This window comes from Bos javanicus, chromosome 1 (genome assembly GCF_032452875.1).
Source record: "Bos javanicus breed banteng chromosome 1, ARS-OSU_banteng_1.0, whole genome shotgun sequence".
NCBI lineage: Eukaryota > Metazoa > Chordata > Mammalia > Artiodactyla > Bovidae > Bos > Bos javanicus.
This window is the reverse complement of record NC_083868.1, coordinates 5,040,511-5,065,688: the sequence shown is the minus strand read 5'-3', so window position 1 is coordinate 5,065,688 and position 25,178 is coordinate 5,040,511. Positions and strand designations below refer to the sequence as shown.

The 25,178-nt window shown below is 39.9% G+C and overlaps 1 protein-coding gene across 1 annotated transcript; it reads right to left on the bottom strand.

Annotated features, from left to right (window-relative positions):
• Positions 1-5,655: 5,655 nt before the first annotated feature.
• Positions 5,656-6,151, bottom strand: LOC133254018 (keratin-associated protein 7-1). The gene has a single exon (XM_061427981.1). It carries the CDS (start codon positions 6,021-6,023, stop codon positions 5,760-5,762), a length of 264 nt encoding a protein of 87 aa, XP_061283965.1. The 5' UTR covers positions 6,024-6,151; the 3' UTR covers positions 5,656-5,759.
• Positions 6,152-25,178: the final 19,027 nt, after the last annotated feature.

Genomic DNA, 25,178 nt, shown 5'->3' with positions numbered 1-25,178 from the left:
AAAATGAAAGAGCAAAGTAGGAGGGTCAGAGTCAGAATCAGGGCATGAGATTTGAAAATGCTATGCTATTGCCTTTGAAGATACAAAGGAATTGGGGCAGCCTATTAAATCTGGAAAAGCAAGGAAATAGGTTGTTCTCTAAAGCCTCCACAATGAATACAGTCCTACCAGCACCTTGATTTTGGAACTTCTGACCTCCAAAATTGTAAGAGTAAATGTGTGTTGTTTTTAAACCACTAACTTTGTGAAATTTTGTTGCAGATGGTAGCCAACCCAAAAGACACCCCTGCCTCTTTTGTGTGTATGCATGCATGCTCAGTTGCATTTTGACTCTTTGTGTCCTCATGGACTGTAGCCCACCAGGCTCCTCTGTCCATGAGATTTCCCAGGCAAGAATACTTGAGTGGGTTGCCATTTCCTCCTCCAAGAGATCTTCCCGACCCAAGGATCCAACCCACATCTTCTGTGTCTCCTGCATTGCCAGGCAAATTCTTTGCCACTGGAAGACCTGGAAAGCCACCGCCTCCTTTAATCATCTCCAATATCGAATCCCTCAAGGGCAAATCCTAGAACAAGCCCCTCCTACACCTCTTATTGAGACATCCTACAGTTTCTCATGTTGCATGATCTCCATTGTCACAATGAGTTAATAAGCCCAACTTTGCTGATTACAGTGTGCTCCAGGTGGTCTCAGATGGTGAGCAGAGCCGTGTGAGCACTGTAACAGAGGTGAGGCTTTTCAGCTGAAACAAGGGAGGACCCCTGGGGTAGAGGAAGTCCTTCTGAAGGCTCTGTAGGAGTTTGCTAGATGAAGACTAGGGCAGAAACAGCAAAGAACTATAATACATCCCATTGCAGGAGAGAGGGAAGCATGTTATAATGAAGTAGGAAATGGGACTAGAGAAACTGATGTTCTTGTGTGCCACTAAGTGATCTTTATCCTGAAATCTGTAAGTAACCACAAAATAGCCAGAGTCTGTGAAGAAAGTCATGTTATTAGATTTTCATTTTGAGTGATGATTTCATCTGTAGTGTAGAAGATGGGCTAGACTCTATCTGACACACCAGACAGGCATCTGGTGTTTTAATCTAGGCAAGAAATGATGAGGGTGTGAATGGATGCAGAAATGGGGAGTGAAGGTCTGCCACCATTTCTTAGAGATACTGAGATGGGAAAAATCCAAGAACTTGGAATCAAGACAAAGAATGAAGCATAATATTTATTAAGCTAATTTGACAAGCTTAGAAAAATACTGGAGGATCTTGATAACCTCAATTAGGGTCAAATCACTAAATGCATAATGAATGTTTTGCCTTTGTTATCAGTGGTAGAATAATGTTCATGAAAGGAGTCAGAAGACCTCAGTTTGATACCTTGGCTCAGAGCTTAACTCTCCCAGTTGATAAATATTTTCCCACTTGGGAAAATTACTCAATTTCCATCAATATTTTCATGATACCCATCTCCCAAGATAATTGTCAGAATTAAACAAAATTCTACAGACATATTCTGTAAAATGTAAACCCAATATATATCTAATATAGTAACTATATTAGATATAGTTATTAATGGCATAAGGAGTGCATTAGGCAGGGATATTTCTGGGAAAGAGTTCATAATTTTTAAAATGCTACATGACCTGTTTTATAGTGGAGGGATGGATTTAGAGTCAGGTCCCCATTGCTATAGATTGGCATTTTTCTTTACAAATGAATGATGCAGCCTCAAACAAATCACTAAATTTTCAACATGGGTTTCCTCTTTAGTAACATAATAAGGAAATCCATCTCAAAAAATCTGTATGCAAATAAATAGTGAAATTATCTATTGTTGTGTCTATTACATAATTACTGTGGGAGAAAAGAAGACAGGTAGTTATTGTTGTTCTTAATCCCTTCCTGTCCTCTTTAAGGATTTTATGCTTTTTGGGTTGGCAGATGAACCAGATTTCTTCCCCTCCCCTTTCCCAGAATCCATTAAATTAAAGCAAATGTTGGAAGCCAACAATGACAAGGAGAATTGTGGGGACAATATCAATGGAGGAGAGATAACTAAATGTCTGGATGATGGAAAAGAAATGAAGGAAAAACAAGGAGAAAGTCATGGCAGAGACTATGATAGGAGGAGTCTACAAGTGAAACTAAGCAGACCTTCTCTTCAAATTCACAGGGAGAATTGGGACTTAGAATATAAAAAAAAAAAAAGCAACTGTGGGACTGAAACAAAGATAAAGTAGTTAAATGAAACTCTCATTGAAGAACAAGAGAGTACCAGGGCAACTTGTCATTTCAACTTTAGAGCAAAACTTTAGACCTTTACACCCTGACATTTGGAGACCTCATCCAGCCTGAAGGTCAGCCACCCTTCTCTCACCCTAATGTGAATTCTGCCTGTCAATGACTTTCCCCCAAACCCAGAACTCCTGTGAAGCTTGTCAGTGTGTCATTATTAAATCTGAAAGAATGATTAACAACCATAGCAATGACTGTTGTAACGTATGTTATTGTGCATTGTTCAGCCATTAGGTTGTGTCCAACTCTCCGAGACCCCATGGACTGCAGCACGCCAGGCTTCCCTGTCCTTCACCATCTCCCAGAGTTTGCTCAAACTCATGCCCATTGAGTCAGTGAGGCCATCCAACCATCTCATCTTTTTTCTTCCCCTTCTCCTCCTGCCCTCCATCTTTCCCAGCATCAGGGTCTTTTCCAATGAGTTGGCTCTTCACATCAGGTGGCCAAAGTATTGGAGCTTCAGCTTCTGATGAATGACCAGGGTTGATTTCCTTTAGGATTAACTGGTTTATATGAGAGGATAGAAATTAGCATATGTAGCAATGATACCATAGCAGTGAGTACACTTAACACCTATATCATATTTTCTAAATACCAGTCTTTACCAAAGGGATCCAGTGCTCCCATGATTGAAGCAGAAGAGTTCAAGATGAACCTGGAGTATCTCATTGAGTCAGAAAGTAAAGCATTGATCAGATAGCAATGGGAACCATTTCTAAAGGACAAAGAAGCCAGAATGATGATGTTCCCACTCTCCAAATCTGGGGCAATTAGAGCTTGAAAGTTAATAATATTATTAATGAAAAAATAATATTAATGGATGGTAACACATTGAGTAAAATAAGAATCCTCAAGCCCACACTGATATAGCTTTTGATAACAATAAATAAGCACATAAAAATAAATGGGGAGAAGAGAAAATTCTTTCTTACAATAGATTGCCAAACAATAAATGTAGAAGGATGTATAAAATTTAAAAACTGTGAATGAATCCTAAGACAGTGGATGAAAACTTGATAAGGAGTATAATATTTGCATAGTGTCAAGGCTTCAATAAAAATTATTAATTACAAAGAGAAAAATAGCAAATTTGCAGTGAAGAAACATATAGGAAACTACTTTCATCAAGTGATCAAAGTAACCAAACAACCAAATTTGCATGAACCAACATAAAGTGTCTCCTTATTCAATGCACTGAAAAGGATTCAGCATTACTTCTATGGCATTTGTATCAAAAAATGCTAAGTATGAATCTAATCATGAGGAAAGTTGGATAAACCAAAATCAAGGGATATATATCTTGTTATAGGCTATCTCTTATTTTGGGTCCTTGGAAGGAAATGAGTCTTTGGATAATCATTTATTAATATAACACATTAATTATCATAAAATAAGAGACTATTAAAGGTCTGCACAGTCAAAGCTATGGTTTTTCCAGTAGTCATGGATGGATATGAGAGTTGGACCATAAAGAAGGCTGAAGTGCTGAAGAACTGATGCTTTTGAATTGTGATGCTAGAGAAGACTCTTGAGAGTCCCCTGGACTACAAGGAGACCAACCAGTCGATTCTAAAGGAAATCAGCCCTGAATATTCATTGGAAGGACTGATGCTGAAGCTGAGACTCCAATACTTTGGCCACCTGATGTGAAGAACTGACTCATTGGGAAAGACCCTGATGATGGGAAAGATTGAAGGCCAAAGGAAAAGGAAGTGGTAGAGGATGAGCTGGTTGGATAGCATCACAGACTCAATGGACATGAATTTGGACAACCTCCAGGAGGTTGGACAGAGGAGCCTGGCACACTGCAGTGCATGGGATCGCAAAGAGTCAGACACATCTTAGCAACTGAACAACAACAAAAATATATTTAACTCTTGAAAGTCAGAATTATGTTTTATTTATCTCTGTCCCCACATTTTAGGACAGTGTGTGGGGTTGTAGCTTCTGGGTGAGTGTCTACTGAATGAGTGTCTCAGCCCAGAGGTTGTGGCAGGTTTGTACAGCCACCCAGTTTTAAACAGAGTGACCAGAGCCCAGTAACTTCATACATACATAAAGGAACCTTGTGTCAGACTATACAATATTTTGCACCCATAAAGCAGAAATTTAACAAGTCAATGCACAATTATTGAGCATCTTTTCTGAGACAGGTAGGGGTTCAATAAATACTTTATGCATGAATGAATAAGCTTTAATTCAAACAGAGCAGAGTTTTCTCAGGAAGCATTTTCTAAGTGCAGATCACATATCATTTCAAGTGCTTTTGATGGCAACTATCATGAACTGAACTGAATTGATCATTCCAAAGAACAAATACTTCATTTTTAATATGCCTACATATATAATCAGAAGTGAATAAGGTGGGAAAAATAAAACCCATCAATCAAAAAGGGAAAAAAGTATTATGTGATTTTAGTTTCTGGCTTGCCTTTATTAACCAAATCTTAGGAAGTCTTAAAAAGAGTTTCATAACTCATTCCACTTAAGGAAATTTTTCCAACAGTGTATGGGGTTTAAATCTCTCTATAATGAGTTCTATAAACAGCAGGAAAAGAGGAAGAAGCTAAATGGAATTGTGTCAATAATGAAAGGAGGAAAGAATTTTCTTTTAACATTGAACAGCTAAGAAAATTTCCTATTTATAATCAGCATAGAGAAACACTAACAATCACAGTGTACAGACTATACAACTGACTCTTGAATAAAGTGGGTTTGAACTTCAAAAGTCCACTTATATGCAGAATTTTTTAGTAGTAAGCACTACAATGCTACACAGTCCACAGTTGTTTGAATCCATGGATGCAGAGAAATCGCAGACACAAAGGGCTGAACATAAATTATACATGGATTAACCTCCCACACTGTTTAAGGGTCATCTGTATTCTGGTTAAATTCAGGACTTTCTAAAGAATTTTTTTAAAAATTGAGAATCTCAGCATAAAGGGACAAATTGTTAGGCATCACCCTATATGTGATTGAAGTCCACCCTCACAGGTTGAAACTGGTTGATGAGAGCAAAATGAACAAACAAAAGGCACAATAAAATAAACAACCAGAACAAAAATGTTTGTACTGAATGAATTGGATTTATTGTGATGAACAGCAAAACCCCTTCCTACTCACACATTTAACAGTAATGCATTGATATTGATGCAGAATTTCATGATACACGGGCAGAGCTACCATAGGAGACAGACTGTCTGCTTCATTAGTAAAATTCAAGTATGTTAGAGAAATACAAAATCTTGCTCTGACTGTAGATGAGTATCAGCTCAGCATTTGATGCCTGGGTGACTTGTTCAGCAATGTCAAAGATCAGTATCTCAGCAAGAAGACTGCAAAAACATGGACGATGTATCTCTCTCAAGCGTTGCTGGAGGCAGGAAGACAGTCATTGTTTTTCAGGCTGTTCTGCACACAGAGAATTGAGGGCGAGTCCCGTAGTCATCTGGAGTCATGGTCCATCAGTAGGTACTATAGCCAAAGCCAGAGCCGGAGCCCCATGGCCTATAACAGCTGCCCCCATAGCCACAGCCCAGGTTGCTAAAGTTGCTACCACCAAAACAGTAGCCCAGGGAGCTGTAGCCATTGCATCCATAACCATAATTCAGGGGAGAGCCAAGGGGCACAACGCAGTTCAGGGGGGTGGCTCTGAAGGTCCTGTGGAAATTGGTTCCATAGGAAGGATAGCCTGGGAAGTAGCTTCCGCAGCAGAAGAAACGAGTCATCGTGGCAGGAGTTGGGAAGGATTTGGATAGAATGTGAGGAGCAAGTTACCCAAGAAGGAATGAAGTTCTCATCCTGCATGGGACCTTTTATACCTCAAGCTGGTGGGCATGACATGCTTGCCTAGACATCTTGCCATAAATTTGCATAGATAATTCTATTATTGCTAATAAAATGCATATAAAGCAACCCACAGACTCTTTGCCCACATTTTTGTTGGCTTTTCTATTTGCAAAGGAATGTGTTGTATCTTCAAAGTCAGATCCTTCCTTGACATGCAAATGAATTCTTTTCATCAGTGTCCCATGGTTTAACAACTGTTCTGATTGCATCCTGTGAGGCTGTTTAAATTCTCTGATTATAAACTCCTCCCAGCTGACATAACTAAACTGAAAAAAGCTTTGGCAACAATGTAAACACTTTTATAGCTTGAAATTATCTCCATATATCATTCAAAGACATTGGTATATTAATGGGTATGGCGTTTCTTCTGGAATAGGAAAATTATTTGTAACTAGAGGTGGTGATTGCATCACCAGTGAATTATTCACTTTAAAAATGGCTTATCTTGTGTTTACATCTTGTAGCATTGAAACATGTACATTACCATATGTAAAATAGATAGCTGAAGGGAAGTTGCTGTATAACAAGGGGAGCTCAACATGGGCTTCCCTGGTGGCTCAGACACTACAGAATCGGCCTGCAATGCAGGAGACCCAGGTTCAATCCCTGGGTAGGGAAGAACCTCTGGAGAAATAAATAGCAACCCACTCCAGCATTCTTGCCTGGAGAATTCCACGGACAGAGGAGCCTGGCAGGCTACAGTCCAAGGGGTCACAAAGGGTCAGACACCACTGAGTGACTAACGCGAACACTTTAGAAGGGGAGGGATGAGGGGAAGGGAGGTTCAACAGGGAGGGGATGTATGTATACTTATGGCTGATTTATGTACAGCAGAAACCAACACAACTTGGGAAAAAAAATTATCCCCCAATTAAAATGGCTTGCTTTATGTTATGTGAATTTCATCTCAAATTTTTACAATTTTTAAACATTGCTACAGAAATCCATCAGAACAAGACTTTTTACAGAAGCTGAAAGAACACTAAATAATAGGAGAGCTATGGATAAAGTGGTTGTAATTTTCATGTATTTCATTTATGAGCATTATCCCTGTTACCATTTTCTTTTCATGGGGAACACACAATCTTTGGTTGTAAATCATGTTGAACATTGCCAAGCTGTCTTGTTGTGAAGTTGCCACACTGGAGCTGAGTGGAACGGTGCCCAATTTAAAGTTGTGTTATACCATGCTTGGTTCTTGTTCACTCCTAGTAAAACAGGCTTTGATACCATGATCTATTATGTAATACTAGTTGTATTTTAAGATGAAGCACTTACTTCTGCTCCCACTTTGCAGAAGTATGGCCACTTCTCATGACAAAAGTAAACCAGAAAGAATTTGAGATCAGCAAAGCTAAGTCTATTCTAATTCAAATGTTCAGAAAAGAATTGGTTTTTATAAGATCTAGATTCTCTGAAAATAGATAAAGAAAATATTCTGGATACCAACTCCTTTTGCATATTCTCCCCTTAATGGACAACTATAGAGCCCAAAGAGCAAAACTAATCATTCCAGACATTTTCTCTATTAAAATTCGTCTTCTCTCAGGTTTCCTGACAGAAGAATTTCTTACAGATCATATTACTTAATTTTGGACATCTTTTTTTAATTCTAAAAACTGACTACATGTTATGAGAATTTATAGTTAGAATCAAAAAGATAAGGTCTATTTTCAAATTTAATTTTTAACAAAAGGAATAAATAAAAATAGAGGTTATATCCACAAGAGTCCAGATGGTATAAATTCTACATAAGCTAATCCCAGAAAACTGGAAAATATGTCTGTGGGTTGGAGATGACAAAGGTGACTGCTCTCATTAAATTTTGACAATTTTGTGGTTGCTTGAAATTTTTAACTGCTGATTCTACCATGTAATGACATGTACGGATGTGAGAGCTGGACCATAAAGCAGATTGAAAGCCCAAGAATTGATGCTTTTGAACTGTGCTGCTGGAGAAGACTCTCGAGAGTCCCTTGGACTGCAAGGAGAACAAACAAGTCAATCCTAAAGGAAATCAACCCTGAATATTCATTGGAAGGACTGAAGCTGAAGCTGAAGCTCCAATACTTCAGCTACCTGATGCAAAGAGCTGACTCAATGGAAAAGACACTTGGTGGGAAAGATTGAGGGCAGGAGGAGGAGGGGATAACAGAGGATGAGATGGTTGGATGGCATCACCAATTCAATGGACATGAGTTTGAGCAAACTCTGGGAGACCATGAAGGACATGGAAGCCTGGCCTGCTGCAATCTGTGAGGTCTCAAAGAGTCAGGCACAACTTAGCAACTGAACAACAAAACTATGCAGTGACATTTGAACCTGTAATTTGGATCTACTGCCACTAAGTGGCAATGATATTTCAGTTAGTCTGAAATATCTGGAGTTGGGATCTCAAATGTAAACAGGCAGAACATCCTAAAGAACTTGTTTGAGATTCAGATTTTCATAGCTCTCCTTTCCCACTACCAGCATAAGATCCTTAAAATCTATATTTCTAATGAGTATGTAAAGTGAGTCTCATAAATAAGTCATCCTGAAAAATTCTGGACCCGGTCTTTCATGAGATCTCAAAGAATCTGTTTTTGCTTGGCTGTGTGAAATTGCCCCGAGCTGAGCTCTCTCTGACGAGTATGTTCAGTGTCAGTCACAGGTGGCCTATTTCCTTTCTCTCTGGGTGACAGAGATAATTAAGGAAAAAACCTTAGTTTGTCTTTTCCGTTCACCTGTGCTCTGATTCTTAGGATACACCTGAATGGAAATGGAAGTAATAGCGATGTGTGCAGGCATCTTTTACCAGGTGGTAATATCCACCTGGGTGGGCCTCTGAATTAGTTACCCCCAATTGAAAAAAAAAAAAAAAAAAAAAACCTCTTTGGCATGTTTCTTTTACCTTCCTGTCTCCTTTTAGACTTTCCCAGAGAAAATTCTCAGCCATGTATTTGATTGTTATTCAATATTTTTATTTTAAATGTTAGTAATATCAAATATTTATGCATGGTTCTCTCAGTGCTAGGTTCTGCTGAAATACTGGAAATGGATAACATAGTAAGAAGACTTACTATGCACTTTTCTAAGCACTTGTGCTCAGTTGTGTGCAACTCGTTGGAACCCTTTGGACTGTAGCCCACCAGGCTCCTCTGTCCATGGGATTTTTCAGGCAAGAATATAGGGGTAGGTTGCCATTTTCTTTTCCAGGGGATCTTCCCAACCCAGGGATCAAACACACATCTCCTGTGTCTTCTGCATTGGCAGGAGACAATACACATATGACAAGTTTCACCCTTTTAAAGTATATAACTCGGTGATTTTCATATTCACAGAGTTGTCAACCAAAACCACTATTTAATTCAGAACAACTTCAGCACCTCAAAAAGAAACCCCATAATAATTAAAAGTTACCTCCATTCACAACCACTAATCTAACTTCTGTCTCTATGATTTGCCTATTCTGGACATTTCAAATAAATTTAAGCCTACTATTTACAGGCTTTTGGGTCTGGCCTTTTTCTCTCAGCATAATGTCTTCAAGGTTCATCTATATTGTAGCATGAATCAGTATTTAATTCTTTGTGATTGTCAAGTAGCATTTCATTGAATGAATATACCATAGTCTTCTTAATTCCTCAGTAGATGGCATTTCATGCTATTCATGGGGTTCTCAAGGCAAGAATGCTGAAGTCGTTTCCATTCCCTTCTCCAGTGGACCATCTTTTTTGTCAGAACTCTCTGCCATGACACGTTGGTCTTGGGTGGCCCTACAAGGCATGACTCATAGTTTCATTGAGTTAGACAAAGCTCTAATCCATGTGAACATTTTGATTAGTTTTCTGTGATTGTGGTTTTTATTCTGTCTGCCCTCTGTTGGAGGAGGATAAGAGGTTTGTGCAAGCTTCCTGATGGGAGGGACTGACTTTGAGAAAAACTGAGTCTTGCTCTGGTGGGCAAGGCTGTGCTCAGTAAATCTTTAATCCAATTTTCTGCTGATGGGTGAGGCTGTGTTCCCTCCTGTAGTTTGGCCTGAGGCCAAAGTATAGCAGGTGTGAGGCTCCTCTAAAAGGACTTAGGTCAGCACAACATGCCTCCCAGGACTGCTGCTGTCAGTACCCCTGAACACAGAGTAGGCCACTGTCAACTCACGCCTCCACGGGAGACCCCCAAACACACACACACAAGTCTGGCTCAGTCTCTTGTGGTGTCACTGCTCCTTTCTCCTGGGTCCTGGTGCACCCAAGGCTTTGTGTGTGCCCTCCAAGAGTCTCTGTTTCCCCAGTCCTGTGGAAGTTCAGTAATCAAATCCCGCTGACATTCAAAGTCAGATTCCCTGGGGATTCTCAGTCCCTTTGCCAGATCCCCAGGTTGAGAAGTCTGTTGGGAGGTCTAGAACTTTCACAACAGTGTGAGAACTTCTCTGATATCATTGTTCTCCAATTTGTGGATCACCCACCAGGCAGCTCTGTAGTGGGGCTAATGGCAACCTCAGAGGAACCAGAGATCAAATTTCTGACATCCATTGGATCATAGAAAAAGCAAGAGAATTCCAGAAAAACATCCACTTCTGCTTCATTGACTATGCCATAGCCTTTGACTGTGTGGCACAAAACAAACTGTGGAAAATTCTTCAAGAGATGGGAATACCAAACCGCCCTACCTGCCTCCTGAGAAACCTGCATGCAAGTCAAGAAGCAAGAGTTAGAACTGGACATGGAACAACAGACTACTTCAAAATTGGGAAGGAGTATGTCAAGGCTGTATATTGTCACCCTGCTTATTTAACTTATATGCAGAGTACATCATGTGAAATGCCAGACTGGATGAACCACAAGCTGGAATCAAGATTGCCAAGAGAAATATCAATAACCTTAGATATGTAGATGACACTACCCTAAGGGCAGAAAGTGAAGAGGAACTAAAGAGCCTCTGGATGAAGGTGAAAGAGGAGAGTGAAAAAGCTGGCTTAAAAGTCAACATTCAAAAAACTAAGATCATGGCATCTGGTCCCATCACTTCATGGCAAATAGATGGGGAAACAATGGAAACAGTGACAGACTTTATTTTCTTAGGTCCCAAAATCACTGCAGATGGTGACTATAGCAATGAAATTGAAAAGCACTTGCTCCTTGGAAGAAAAGTAAAGTTGGTCATAGCTTTAATATGTCTTTTTTAGTCATAGCTTTTAATACATCTCTGATAGACAGCATATTAAAAAGCAGAGACATTACTTTGCCAACAAAGGTCTGTCTAGTCAAAGCTATGGTTTTTCTAGTAGTCATGTATGAATGTGAGAGTTGGACTCTAAAGAAAGCTGAGCACCAAAGAATTGATGCTTTTGAACTGTGGTGTTAGAGAAGACTCTTGAGAGTCCCTTGGACGGCAAGTTCAGACCAGTCAATCGTAAAGGAAATAGACCCTAAATATTCATTGGATGTACTGATGCTGAAGCTGAAGCTCCAGTATTTCAGTCACGTGATGTGAAGAGCCGTCTCATTGGAAAGGATCATGACACTGAGAAAGAGTGAAGGCAGGAGGAGAAGAGGGTGACAAAAGATGAGATGGTTGAATGGCATCATTGACTCAGTGAACATGAATTTGAGTAAACTCTGGGAGACAGTGAAGGACAAGGAAACATAGTGTGCTGCAGTCCATGGGGTCACAAAGAGTCCAACTCAACTGAGCAACTGACCAATAAGAAAAGATTGGACACTTAAGTTTTTTCCAGTATTGGGCTATTATGATTAACGCTGCCATGAACATTTATTTGCATATGAATGATTTTTTTAAGTGTTAAAAATAGAGCTCCTAATTTTCTCCCACATACCTATTCCTCCTCTAGTCTTTTGAACCTTAGTAAATAATATTGCTCTCTAATTGCTCAGAACAAAAACTTAACTCCTTTTTTCATGTAATTCCTTTATCCTGTATTTCATGTAATTCCTTTATCCATCAGATCCAATCAGTGCTGCCTCCAAATACCTATCAAACCCACACCCATCTTTCCATTCTGACTGCTGTCATCTAGTCAAATCACTACCATTCTTACTGAGCACCACTGCCATAGCATCCTCTCTGGTTTCCCTTTTCCCACTTTTGCTGTCCCTCCACATCAGCTAATGTGATTTTTTTCAAAATAAACTGTGCTTTACTTTACTTAGAAACCCATCAGTGACTTCCTATTGCTAAGTGACTTCCTATTCCTATTGCTATTTCTATTGTCTAAGAGACAAGTAAAAGCTCAAATTTCTGACATGGCCTGGTTTCCAACCTCATTTCATACTTCTTTTCCTCCTTTCTAATGATCCAGCCACTGTGGTCACCCTTCTTATTGTCTGTCTCCCCTGGTGGAAGGCGTCTTTTCTGTCTTGCTTGTGCCTAACTGATACACAATTGAAACTCAATAAATGTCTCTTAATCTTAATTCATGAATAGATGAATGCATGAATGAGAGAGTGGTAGGAGGGTGCAATGAAAGATGAGTATGATTTGAACAAGGGGAGATCAAAAGATATTCAGGATGAAGAAACAACATCAGCAAAGACATCGCAGAAGTGCACATGTTTGTTTAGGGATTGGACAGCTGATCCATTTAGATGGAGGAATGAACACATGGAGGGAATTAAGGCACAGTTTCTAGCATAGCCACACCAGAGTTGGGGAAGGGATGGCCTTACATTCAGGGCAGGTGTGGGAAGAGATAAAGTGCTGCTACTAAAGGATTTAATTGAGGAAATAGTGTGATTAGAACTGGCTTAGTGTGAATAATGGATTGTGGAAGAGAACTGTGAAGGATATAAAGCTATTAGTATTCTATTAGAATTGTCAATTAAAAAAAAAACTGAGCCTCTGAGTGATGCTTGTGGCAATAAAATTGGGAATAAGAAGGCAGATTTGAGTGGCATCATGGTGGGGAGTAATGTATGGGATTTATTTAGCAATGAATAAAATGTCATCTATGAAAGAAAGAAAGGAAACAAACACTTACCTAGGTAAAAGGTGTGTCTAGTAATGGCATAGGCACATCAAGAGAAGGAGCTTAATTTTGAGAGGTCACTCAAAGATATTATAAATATTTGGGGGAAAAATGTTCTTCTGTTGAAAGGAAAGAAGGTAATGCAAAGATCGAGCTTTCATCTTTCTCAAAGTAATATTTCAAGCAATGTTGGTAAATAAATCCACTGGATAGAACAAGAGTGAGAACAGAATACTGGGACACAGGGGTTTTTAGGGGGATGAGGACCAACAGAAGTCAGAGGGGTGGAGTGTTGTGGGGAAGTCAAGATAACTAAGCTAACAGATGCCATAGCAGGTGGGGACTTTTAAAGTCAGAAAAGCTGATATTACTTAATTCCAGACAGAGTCAAGGAGGATGGAGATTGGGATCACGTCACTGAATTTGGCAAAAAGAGTTTGCTGATGACATTTGAGGAAAAAATTTCAGTAAAAGAATGGGGAGAATCTGCACCACAAGTGATTAAGAACTATAGCAGTGATTTTTTTTTTTTTTTAATGAATAAACATTGACTATCTTTTACAGATGCTGGAGAAGGAAATGGCAATCCACTCCAGTACTCTTGCCTAGGAAATCCCATGGACAGAGAAGCCTGGTAGGCTACTGTCCATGGGGTGGCAAAGAATTGGACACGACTGAGCAACTTTACTTACTTACTTACAGATGATGATCAAGGAAGGAGAGAAAATGATGACAAAATATAGCTTGAAGGGTAGAACGATCAAGCATTAGTTTCTGCTTTGGTGATATGTATGTTCAGATCAGATCAGATCAGTCGCTCAGTCGTGTCTAACTCTTTGCGACCCCATGAATCACAGCACGCCAGGCCTCCCTGTCCAACACCAACTCCCGGAGTTCACTCAATCTCACGTCCATCGAGTCAGTGATGCCACCCAGCCATCTCATCCTCTGTCGTCCCCTTCTCCTCCTGCCCCCAATCCCTCCCAGCATCAGAGTCTTTTCCAGTGAGTCAACTCTTCGCATGAGGTGGCCAAAGTACTGGAGTTTCAGCTTTAGCATCATTCCTTCCAAAGAAATCCCAGAGCTGATCTCCTTCAGAATGGACTGGTTGGATCTCCTTGCAGTCCAAGGGACTCTCAAGAGTCTTCTCCAACACCACAGTTCAAAAGCATCAATTCTTCGGCGCTCAGCCTTCTTCACAGTCTAACTCTCACATCCATACATGACCACAGGAAAAACCATAGCCTTGACTAGATGGACTTTTGTTGTTAGATATATGCAATATGTTTATGTGCTGTGTGATATATATGTGTATCCACCTGTATGTATGTATGTGTGTGTGTATATATATACATATATATATATACACATAAATCCTCAGTGTTAGAGTTGGAGGAAACATTGGTCCAACTTTCTCTTCATTTTACACACAAAGAAAATGAGATCCAAGGAAGAAAGTGAAATATCCAATGTTACACTATCAGTTTTGCTTGGAGCATAGATCAAGAAGTTTTGAGTCCTTATCTATTAGAGACTTGAAACAAACCAATTTATCAGAAAAAATAAATAAATAAATAAAACTGATTTCTTTTCTGTATGTTACCTGCTATAATGAACAGACCTAAGCTCTCCCCCATGATCCATGTCTCCTGGTATTCACACCCTTGAGAAATACTTCTCATCAGTGTGTGGGACCTGTGACATGCTTATAATGAATTGGAAGAAAGCTATGACAAATCTACGTAGTGTATTAAAAAGCAGAGACATTATTTTGCCAACAAAGCTATGTATAGTTGAAGCTATAGTTTTCCCAGTAGTCATGTATGGATGTGAGAGTTGGACCATAAAGAACCCTGAGTGCCAAAGAACTGCTGCTTTCAAACTGTGTTGCTGGTTAAGACTCTTGAGAGTCCCTTGGACTGCAAGGAGATGAACCAGTCAGTCCTAAAGGAAATCAACCCTGAATATTCATTGGAAGGACTGATGCTGAAGCTGAAGCTTCAATACTTTGGCCATGTGATGCAAAGAGCCAACTCATTGGAAAAGACCCTGACGCTGGGAAAGACTGAGGGCAAGAGGAGAAGGGGAGACGGAGGATGAGACAGTTGGATGGCATCATTTACTCAATGGACATAAATTGGAGCAAATTCTGGGAGATGCTGAAGGATGTGGAAGTCTGGTGTGCTGCAATCCATGCATTCTCTAAGAGTTAGTCACAACTGAGCGACTGATCAACGACAGTAACAGGATGTCAGTTCTCTAATTATATTACATGACATTTTAACATCTGTCTTGGTGAGAGGCTCTCTCCCTTGCTGGATTTGATAAATACAAGTACCACATTGCAGACACCCACATGGCAGGGAACTCCAGCCAGCAGCCAACCAAAGAAACGGAGACCCTCAGTCCAATAAAGTGAAAGTGAAAAGTGAAACTGCGACGCCATGGACTGTAGCCCACCAAGCCCCTCTGTCCATGGGATTTCCCAGGCAAGGGTACTGGAGTGGGTTGCCATTTCCTTCCCCAGGGGACCTTCCCAACACAGGGATCGAAACCAGGTCTCCCACATTGCAGGCAGACACTTTACCATCTGAGCCACCAGGGAAACCTCAGTCGAATAAGCCACAAGGAATTGAATTCCACCAACAATGGTGTGAACTCAGAAGTGGATCCTTCTCCATTTGAGCCTTGAGATGAGGCTGCAGCCCCAGCAGGCACTCTGGCTGAATCTCTCAGATGAGACATTGAAACACAGATCTCAATGAAGCAGTGCCCAGAATCCCAACCCACAGAAACTGGGATAATATATATATGCTATTTGGAACCTCCAAGTTTGTGATGATATTGTTACACATCAAGAGAAAACTAGTACACCTCACATACCAATGCACATGCACACACGCGTTCACAGAAGTATAGATGCAACCCATCACAGATACAAAATTCTCCAAATATATCTGAAATCCTCTCATATTTCTCCATCACCACTGTCACCAGCCATCAAGAGACATTATCTTTTTGCTCTCTACTCACTGCTTCAAATTTGAGGTGAATTCCTCTTCTGCACCCTGCTTGGCACAAGGAAGAAAGGGTAGATACCTGCTCACCCACTTGCTCCTAGATAACTATCCTCCTCAGCATTGCATCAGGTTATCACAATTGTTCCCACCTGTTTCAATGGTTCTGCATGTGACCAGTCATCTCTGCTTCCATCTTTAAACTGTAGGAAAGTGTTAGTGGCTCAGTTGTGTCCAACTCTCTGTGACCCCATGGAATATAGCCCACCAGGCTCCTCTGTCCAGGGAACTCTCCAGACAAGAATACTGGAGTGGGTTGCCATTCCCTTCTCCAGGGGATCTTCCTGACCCAGGGATCGAATTCGGGTTTCCTGCACCAAAGGCAGATTCTTTCCATCTCTGCGAGATACCTTATTCCTGTTCTCCTCTGACATCAATCTTTTTTTATTTTTCCAGTGTTGTTATAATTAAAAAAAAAAAAGAAGTTATCTTTTCCATATTATTTCTAGGGATGTGGTGAAGGAGCAGGAGGTGGATGCCTATGTTCCATCTGTCATTTTGTTACAATACCCTTTCCAAAGTAATTTTCACTATATTATGCTGCCTCTCCCCAAATCCATTTATGGACACTTTTCCTGGAACTAAATTCTGGCAGGGACTTTTTATAATGGTTCTAGTAAGTACTATACAGCCACTGCAAATTATATTTATGGAGAATGTTTAATGGTATTGCCAAATTTTCACACTATAATGTAAGTAATAAGGTGGTATAAAAACTGTATGAGTCTTCATTCTCCTTGAGGCAAAATTTTAAGCCATACTATTGAATGATATTTAAAGGAAAACAGAAAAGGAATTGGAAACAGACCTTGAGAAATTTCAAAAAGAGAAGTAGAAAGAGAGAAAGCTATATATATATATATACACACACACACACATATATATTGGGTTGGCCCCAGAATTCATTCAGTTAGTGAATACATTTTTCAAAAAAGTTCTTGGTTGAAATGAAAAACGTGTCTTTTATTTTTACTTAAAAATCAAACAAACTTTTTGGCCAACCATATATACAGAGAGGGACTTCCCTGGTGACTCAGTGGTAAAGAATCTGCCTGCAATGCAGGAGACCCAGGTTCAGTCCCTGGGCAGGGAAGATCCTGTGGAGGAGGGCATGGCAAATCACTCCAGTACTGTTGCCTGGAGAATCCCATGGACAGAGGAGCCTGGCAGGCTACAGTCCATGGTGTCACACAGAGTCAGACACAACTGAAGTGACTAAGCAACAGCAGCAGCAGCACAGAGAGAGAGGGGGGCTTCCCTGGTGGCTTAGACGGTAAAGAATCTTCTGCAATGCAGGGTTTGACCCAGGAAGATCCCCTGGAGAAGGAAATGGCTTCCCACTTGAGTGTTCTTGTCTGGAGAATCTCACAGACAGAGGAGCTTGGCAGGCTACAGTCATAGGGTCACAAACAATCAGACACAATTGAGTAACTAACTCTTTCACTTTTCATATTTATATAAAGAGAGAGAGAGAGAGAAAGCAGTAAACAAGACTGCGGAAATCCTGGGAGGCTTCCTGGAGTTGGACATAAGTGGCTGATTCCTATAGGAGAGTAGAAAAGACCCAAGAGAAGTGAGCAAAGGAATTGCAGATCAAAGGGTCAACGGAGGTAAAAAAAGAGGATGAGAAAAGCATTGTAAATTTTAGGCGTTGAGACATTCAAATCACAGGATCTGGCACAAAAGGTGCATTTTTATAAGCATTTTTAAATATATTAATTAATTGAAACTAATGGACTAATTAATAAAGCAAAAGAAAAAAAAGTTCTGAATGAAATCAATATTGTAGCATCTTTATAGCAGCCAAACAGCATCAACCTTGAACCGTCTGGGGAGCCATGTCCTAAAGCTTGCTGCCCTCTGCAGGCTGTCAGCGTAACAGGCGCTGCTCAGAGAAGCTTAAGTCTTGGTCTGCCTCCAGCTCCTGCATCACTGTGCATGCGTCATCCCACTTTGAACCAGCCCCGCTCTGTCTGTCCCAGTATCTTCACAGAGATAATGCAGCCGGGGGCCAACAGCGAGGTACCAGGAATTGTTAGCGCCCAAAACAGCAGCCCATCGACTCTCGTTAAACGTGTGCTCTGTGTGCTCAGTCATGTCCGACTCAGACCCCCGACTGTAGCCCACCAGCCTCCTCTGTCCATGGAAACCTCCAAGCAAGAACACTGGAGTGGGTTGCCATTTCCTCCTCCAGGGGATCTTTGGCAGGCAGATTCGTTTACCACAATACCAGCTGGGAAACACCTTTAATCTATCTCCACTGTTTCTGAGCTCCTAGTCCATCTGTCAGAGCAGAGATTGTCCTACAACAATTGTCAGAGAACAATCACTCTAACGTGGCCTTTGGCTATCATTACTTCCTGTATTTTTCCATTCCTCAGTTTCATCAGAGAAGAACATAACACAGGCTTTAGGTAAGAAATGAGAGATTCCTGTTGGCACAGTTCGTCCAAGAATATCTGTTTCCTCAGTTTCCCAAGCAGAGAAGCAAACCAATTGAAAATAAATACTAAATAAATAAAGAATTTAAAATATCATCAGGGCTCCTAAATGTCATAAAACAGTGGACCCTATATCCTTTAGTGATTGCTGTGATTCTGTTCATTATTTTATATATGACTCAATAGAATACTCCTTTGTCAGCACACAACCATTGCATCAAAACAGAAGAATTTTCCTGACATCAAGCTTAATGTTCTCTATATAATTAAAGTTTGAAAGTCAGAAATTTGGAGATAACTTCAAAACCAGAAGTGAATAAAGACTGTTATCTAAAGTACCATGAAAAAGAACTTTTTAAAGTTTTGATCTTATTATTCAGTGTATTTATTCAGACAGTCAACAAATATCTCTTCAGTATCCTTTATGTAGAAAGTACTTTCCCAGTCACTGTTGAAAATATAAAGATTAAAAGATATAGTCACAGACCTTCAGGAATTTGCAAAGGGAGTGGAAAAAGGAGATAGAACGAATTGTGCTGATACCTAAGAACACCAAGAGCCATCAGAAGGTAAATTCACTCTCTGGGTTTAGAGTGAGATGGAGGGAGTCAGACTGGAGACCTAAGAGTCATGAAAAAAGATGGGAAAAGCCGTGATGAAGGATGCCATGACAATAACCATGATAGAAATAAAAATTAGAATTAAATAAACTGTCCTTTCTATAAAGTAGAGAAGAGTAAATAGTGAGTCCAGCCAAGAGCAATGAAAAGCTTTATCTTTGAAATAACAGTAATAGTAGAATTAATGAACCTACAGAGAAACAAAGTATTCATGTTAAGCCTAGAGAACCAAACTGCCTTCCCAGGTCTAACAGAGAATTGAGACATCTTCTCACCAATAAAACCACACTTATTTTTAACTAGTTCCAGGCAAGTTGCCCAAATGTTTCTTAGATATAGGCTATTTTCATCTTTTCTTTTCTGAGCACTCTCTTATGGCATAGATAGAAAATAGAACTATTCCTATATGAAGAGTCTGAGTATTGGATTAATATTTTAAAACCCTTTGTGAACATCTTCTAAAAGCCCATAAAATTCAGACTGTTTCCTTACACAAGGAAGTGATATATCACTTAATATCACTATGTCCTTGGGAAAGAAGAAAAGAAGTAGAGAGAAGTTTTAAAAAAACAAAACTAAAATGATGATCACGGCTGCCATTAAATAAACTTTATTGTAACAAAGAAAACAAATTATGACCACTGGTCAAGTTTCAGACCTGGATTTTGTAACCTCTAAAAATTTTACGTTCTTCTGGACATCAGTAGTTTCCACTGCACTTGGAACATCCACAGAATTCCCAGCAACCCAGAAAGGACTATTCTGACAGACTGGCCATTATTAACATTATAATTAGCACCAATAAGTTGTTGTTGTTCAGTTTCTCAGTCATGTCCAAGTCTCTACAGTCCCATGAACTGCAGTACACCAGGCTCCCCTGTCCAATTCGTGTCCACTGAGTTGGTAAGAATAACAACAAAAATTACTATTTGTTTAATACTTAATGTATTTGCCTCTCCTCTAAGTGTTTTACATGCATTATTTCTCATAATCTTCACAAAATCCTGATGAGGAATCACCGTCTACTCTTATGCCCATATTTTAGTTGAGGACACTGAGGAAAAGAGATCAGATCAGATCAGATCAGATCAGTCGTTCAGTCATGTCCGACTCTTTGCGACCCCATGAATCGCTGCACGCCAGGCCTCCCTGTCAAAAACCAATCCTGGAGTTCACTGAGACTCATGTCCATCGAGTCAGCGATGCCATCCAGCCATCTCATCCTCTGGCGTCCCCTTCTCCTCCTGCCCCCAATCCATCCCAGCATCAGAGTCTTTTCCAATGAGTCAACTCTTCGCATGAGGTGGCCAAAGTACTGGAGCTTCAGCTTTAGCATCATTCCTTCCAAAGAAATCCCAGGGCTGATCTCCTTCACAATGGACTGGTTGGATCTCCTTGCAGTCCAAGGGACTCTCAAGAGTCTTCTCCAACACCACAGTTTAAAAGCATCAATTCTTTGGCACTCAGCCTTCTTCACAGTCCAACTCTCACATCCATACATGACCACAGGAAAAACCATAGCCTTCAGTAGACGAACCTTTGTTGGCAAAGTAATGTCTGTGCTTTTGAATATGCTATCTAGGTTGGTTATAACTTTCCTTCCAAGGAGTAAGCGTCTTTTAATTTCATAGCTGCAGTCACCATCCGCAGTGATTTTGGAGCCCAGAAAAATAAACTCTGACACTGTTTCCACTGTTTTCCCATCTATTTCCCATGAAGTGTTGGGACCGGATGCCATGATCTTCATTTTCTGAATGTTGAGCTTTAAGCCAACTTTTTCACTCTCCACTTTCAATTTCATCAAGAGGCTTTTGAGTTCCTCTTCACTTTCTGCCATAAGGGTGGTGTCATCTGCATATCTGAGGTTATTGATATTTCTCCCAGCAATCTTGATTACAGCTTGTGTTTCTTCCAGTCCAGTGTTTCTCATGATGTACTCTGCATATAAGTTAAACAAACAGGGTGACAATATACAGCCTTGACGAACTCCTTTTCCTATTTGGAACCAGTCTGTCGTTCCATGTCCAGTTCTAACTGTTGCTTCCTGACCTGCATATAGGTTTCCCAAGAGGCAGCTCAGGTGGTCTGGTATTCCCATCTCTTTCAGAATTGTCCACAGTTTATTGTGATCCACACAGTCAAAGGCTTTGGCATAGTCAATAAAGCAGAAATAGATGCTTTTCTGGAACTCTCTTGCTTTTTCCATGTTCCAACGAATGTTGGCAATTTGGTCTCTGGTTCCTCTGCCTTTTCTAAAACCAGCTTGAACATCAGGAAGTTCACGGTTCACATATTGCTGAAGCCTGGCTTGGAGAATTTTGAGCATTACTTTACTAGCGTGTGAGATGAGTGCAATTGTGTGGTAGTTTGAGCATTCTTTGGCATTGCCTTTCTTTGGGATTGGAATGAAAACTGACCTTTTCCAGTCCTGTGGCCACTGCTGAGTTTTCCAAATTTGCTGGCATATTGAGTGCAGCACTTTCACAGCATCATCTTTCAGGATTTGGAATAGCTCAACTGGAATTCCATCACCCCCACTAGCTTTGTTCATAGTGATGCTTTCTGAGGCCCACTTGACCTCACATTCCAGGATGTCTGTCTCTAAGTGAGTGATCACACCATCATGATTATCTGGGTCATGAAGATCTTTTTTGTACAGTTCTTCTGTGTATTCTTGCCATCTCTTCTTAATATCTTCTGCTTCTGTTAGGTCCATACCATTTCTGTCCTTTATCGAGCCCATCTTTGCATGAAATATTCCTTTGGTATCTCTGATTTTCTTGAAGAGATCCCTAGTCTTTCCCATTCTGTTGTTTTCCTCTATTTCTTTGTATTGATCACTGAAGAAGGCTTTCTTATCTCTTCTTGCTATTCTTTGGAACTCTGCATTCAGATGTTTATATCTTCCCTTTTCTCCTTTGCTTTTTGCTTCTCTTCTTTACACAGCTATTTGTAAGGCCTCCCCAGACAGCCATTTTGCTTTTTTTGCATTTCTTTTCCATGGGGATGGTCTTGATCCCTGTCTCCTGTACAATGTCACGAACCTCATTCCATAGTTCATCAGGCACTCTATCTATCAGATCTAGGCCCTTAAATCTATTTCTCACTTTCACTGTATAATCATAAGGGATTTGATTTAGGTCATACCTGAATGGTCTAGTGGTTTTCCCTACTTTCTTCAATTTCAGTCTGAATTTGGCAATAAGGAGTTCATGGTCTGAGCCACAGTCAGCCCCCTGGTCTTGTTTTTGCTGACTGTATAGAGCTTCTCCATCTTTGGCTGCAAAGAATATAATCAATCTGATTTCGGTGTTGGCCATCTGGTGATGTCCATGTATACAGTCTTCTCTTGTGTTGTTGGAAGAGGATGTTTGTTATGATCAGTGCATTTTCTTGGCAAAACTCTATTAGTCTTTGCCCTGCTTCATTCCGTATTCCAAGGCCAAATTTGCCTGTTACTCCAGGTGTTTCTTGACTTCCTACTTTTGCATTCCAGTCCCCTATAATGAAAAGGACATCTTTTTTGGGTGTTAGTTCTAAAAGGTCTTGTAGGTCTTCATAGAACCATTCAACTTCAGCTTCTTCAGCGTTACTGGTTGAGGCATAGACTTGGATTACTGTGATACTGAATGGTTTGCTTTGGAAACGAACAGAGATCATTCTGTCATTTTTTTTTTTTAATTTTTTTAAAAATTTTTTTAAATTATTTATTTATTTATTTATTTTATTATTTATTTTTTTTATTTTTAAAATTAAAAAAATTTCAGGTATACACGTGCTCCCCATCCTGAACCCTCCTCCCTCCCCCTCCCCATACCATCCCCCTGGGCCGTCCCAGCGCACCAGCCCCAAGCATCCAGCATCGTGCACTGAACCTGGACTGGCATCTCGTTTCATACATGACATTTCACATGTTTCAATGCCATTCTCCCAAATCTTCCCACCCTCTCCCTCTCCCACAGAGTCCATAAGACTGTTCTATACATCAGTGTCTCTTTTGCTGTCTCGTATACAGGGTTATCGTTACCATCTTTCTAAATTCCATATATATGCGTTAGTATACTGTATTTATGTTTTTCCTTCTGGCTTACTTCACTCTGTATAATAGGCTCCAGTTTCATCCATCTCATTAGAACTGATTCAAATGTATTCTTTTTAATGGCTGAGTAATACTCCATTGTGTATATGTACCACAGCTTTCTTATCCATTCATCTGCTGTTGGACATCTAGGTTGCTTCCATGTCCTGGCTATTATAAACAGTGCTGCGATGAACATTGGGGTACACGTGTCTCTTTCCCTTCTGGTTTCCTCAGTGTGTATGCCAAGCAGTGGGATTGCTGGCTCATAAGGCAGTTCTATTTCCAGTTTTTTAAGGAATCTCCACACTGTTCTCCATAGTGGCTGTACTAGTTTGCATTCCCACCAACAGTGTAAGAGGGTTCCCTTTTCTCCACACCCTCTCCAGCATTTATTATTTGTAGACTTTTGGATCGCAGCCATTCTGACTGGAGTGAAATGGTACCTCATAGTGGTTTTGATTTGCATTTCTCTGATAAGGAGTGATGTTGAGCATCTTTTCATGTGTTTGTTAGCCATCTGTATGTCTTCTTTGGAGAAATGTCTATTTAGATCTTTGGCCCATTTTTTGATTGGGTCATTTATTTTTCTGGAGTTGAGCTGTAGGAGTTGCTTGTATATTTTTGAGATTAGTTGTTTGTCGGTTGCTTCATTTGCTATTATTTTCTCCCATTCTGAAGGCTGTCTTTTCACCTTGCTAATAGTTTCCTTTGATGTGCAGAAGCTTTTAAGTTTAATTAGGTCCCATTTGTTTATTTTTGCTTTTATTTCCAATATTCTGGGAGGTGGGTCATAGAGGATCCTGCTGTGATGTATGTCAGAGAGTGTTTTGCCTATGTTCTCCTCTAGGAGTTTTATAGTTTCTGGTCTTATGTTGAGATCTTTAATCCATTTTGAGTTTATTTTTGTATATGGTGTTAGAAAGTGTTCTAGTTTCATTCTTTTACAAGTGGTTGACCAGTTTTCCCAGCACCACTTGTTAAAGAGATTGTCTTTAATCCACTGTATATTCTTGCCTCCTTTGTCAAAGATAAGCTGTCCATATGTGCGTGGATTTATCTCTGGGCTTTCTATTTTGTTCCATTGATCTATATTTCTGTCTTTGTGCCAGTACCATACTGTCTTGATAACTGTGGCTTTGTAGTAGAGCCTGAAGTCAGGTAGGTTGATTCCTCCAGTTCCATTCTTCTTTCTCAAGATCGCTTTGGCTATTCGAGGTTTTTTGTATTTCCATACAAATTGTGAAATTATTTGTTCTAGCTCTGTGAAGAATACTGTTGGTAGCTTGATAGGGATTGCATTGAATCTATAAATTGCTTTGGGTAGTATACTCATTTTCACTATATTGATTCTTCCAATCCATGAACATGGTATATTTCTCCATCTATTAGTGTCCTCTTTGATTTCTTTCACCAGTGTTTTATAGTTTTCTATATACAGGTCTTTAGTTTCTTTAGGTAGATATATTCCTAAGTATTTTATTCTTTTCGTTGCAATGGTGAATGGAATTGTTTCCTTAATTTCTCTTTCTGTTTTCTCATTATTAGTGTATAGGAATGCAAGGGATTTCTGTGTGTTGATTTTATATCCTGCAACTTTACTATAATCATTGATTAGTTCTAGTAATTTTCTGGTGGAGTCTTTAGGGTTTTCTATGTAGAGGATCATGTCATCTGCAAACAGTGAGAGTTTTACTTCTTCTTTTCCAATTTGGATTCCTTTTATTTCTTTTTCTGCTCTGATTGCTGTGGCCAAAACTTCCAAAACTATGTTGAATAGTAATGGTGAAAGTGGGCACCCTTGTCTTGTTCCTGACTTTAGAGGAAATGCTTTCAATTTTTCACCATTGA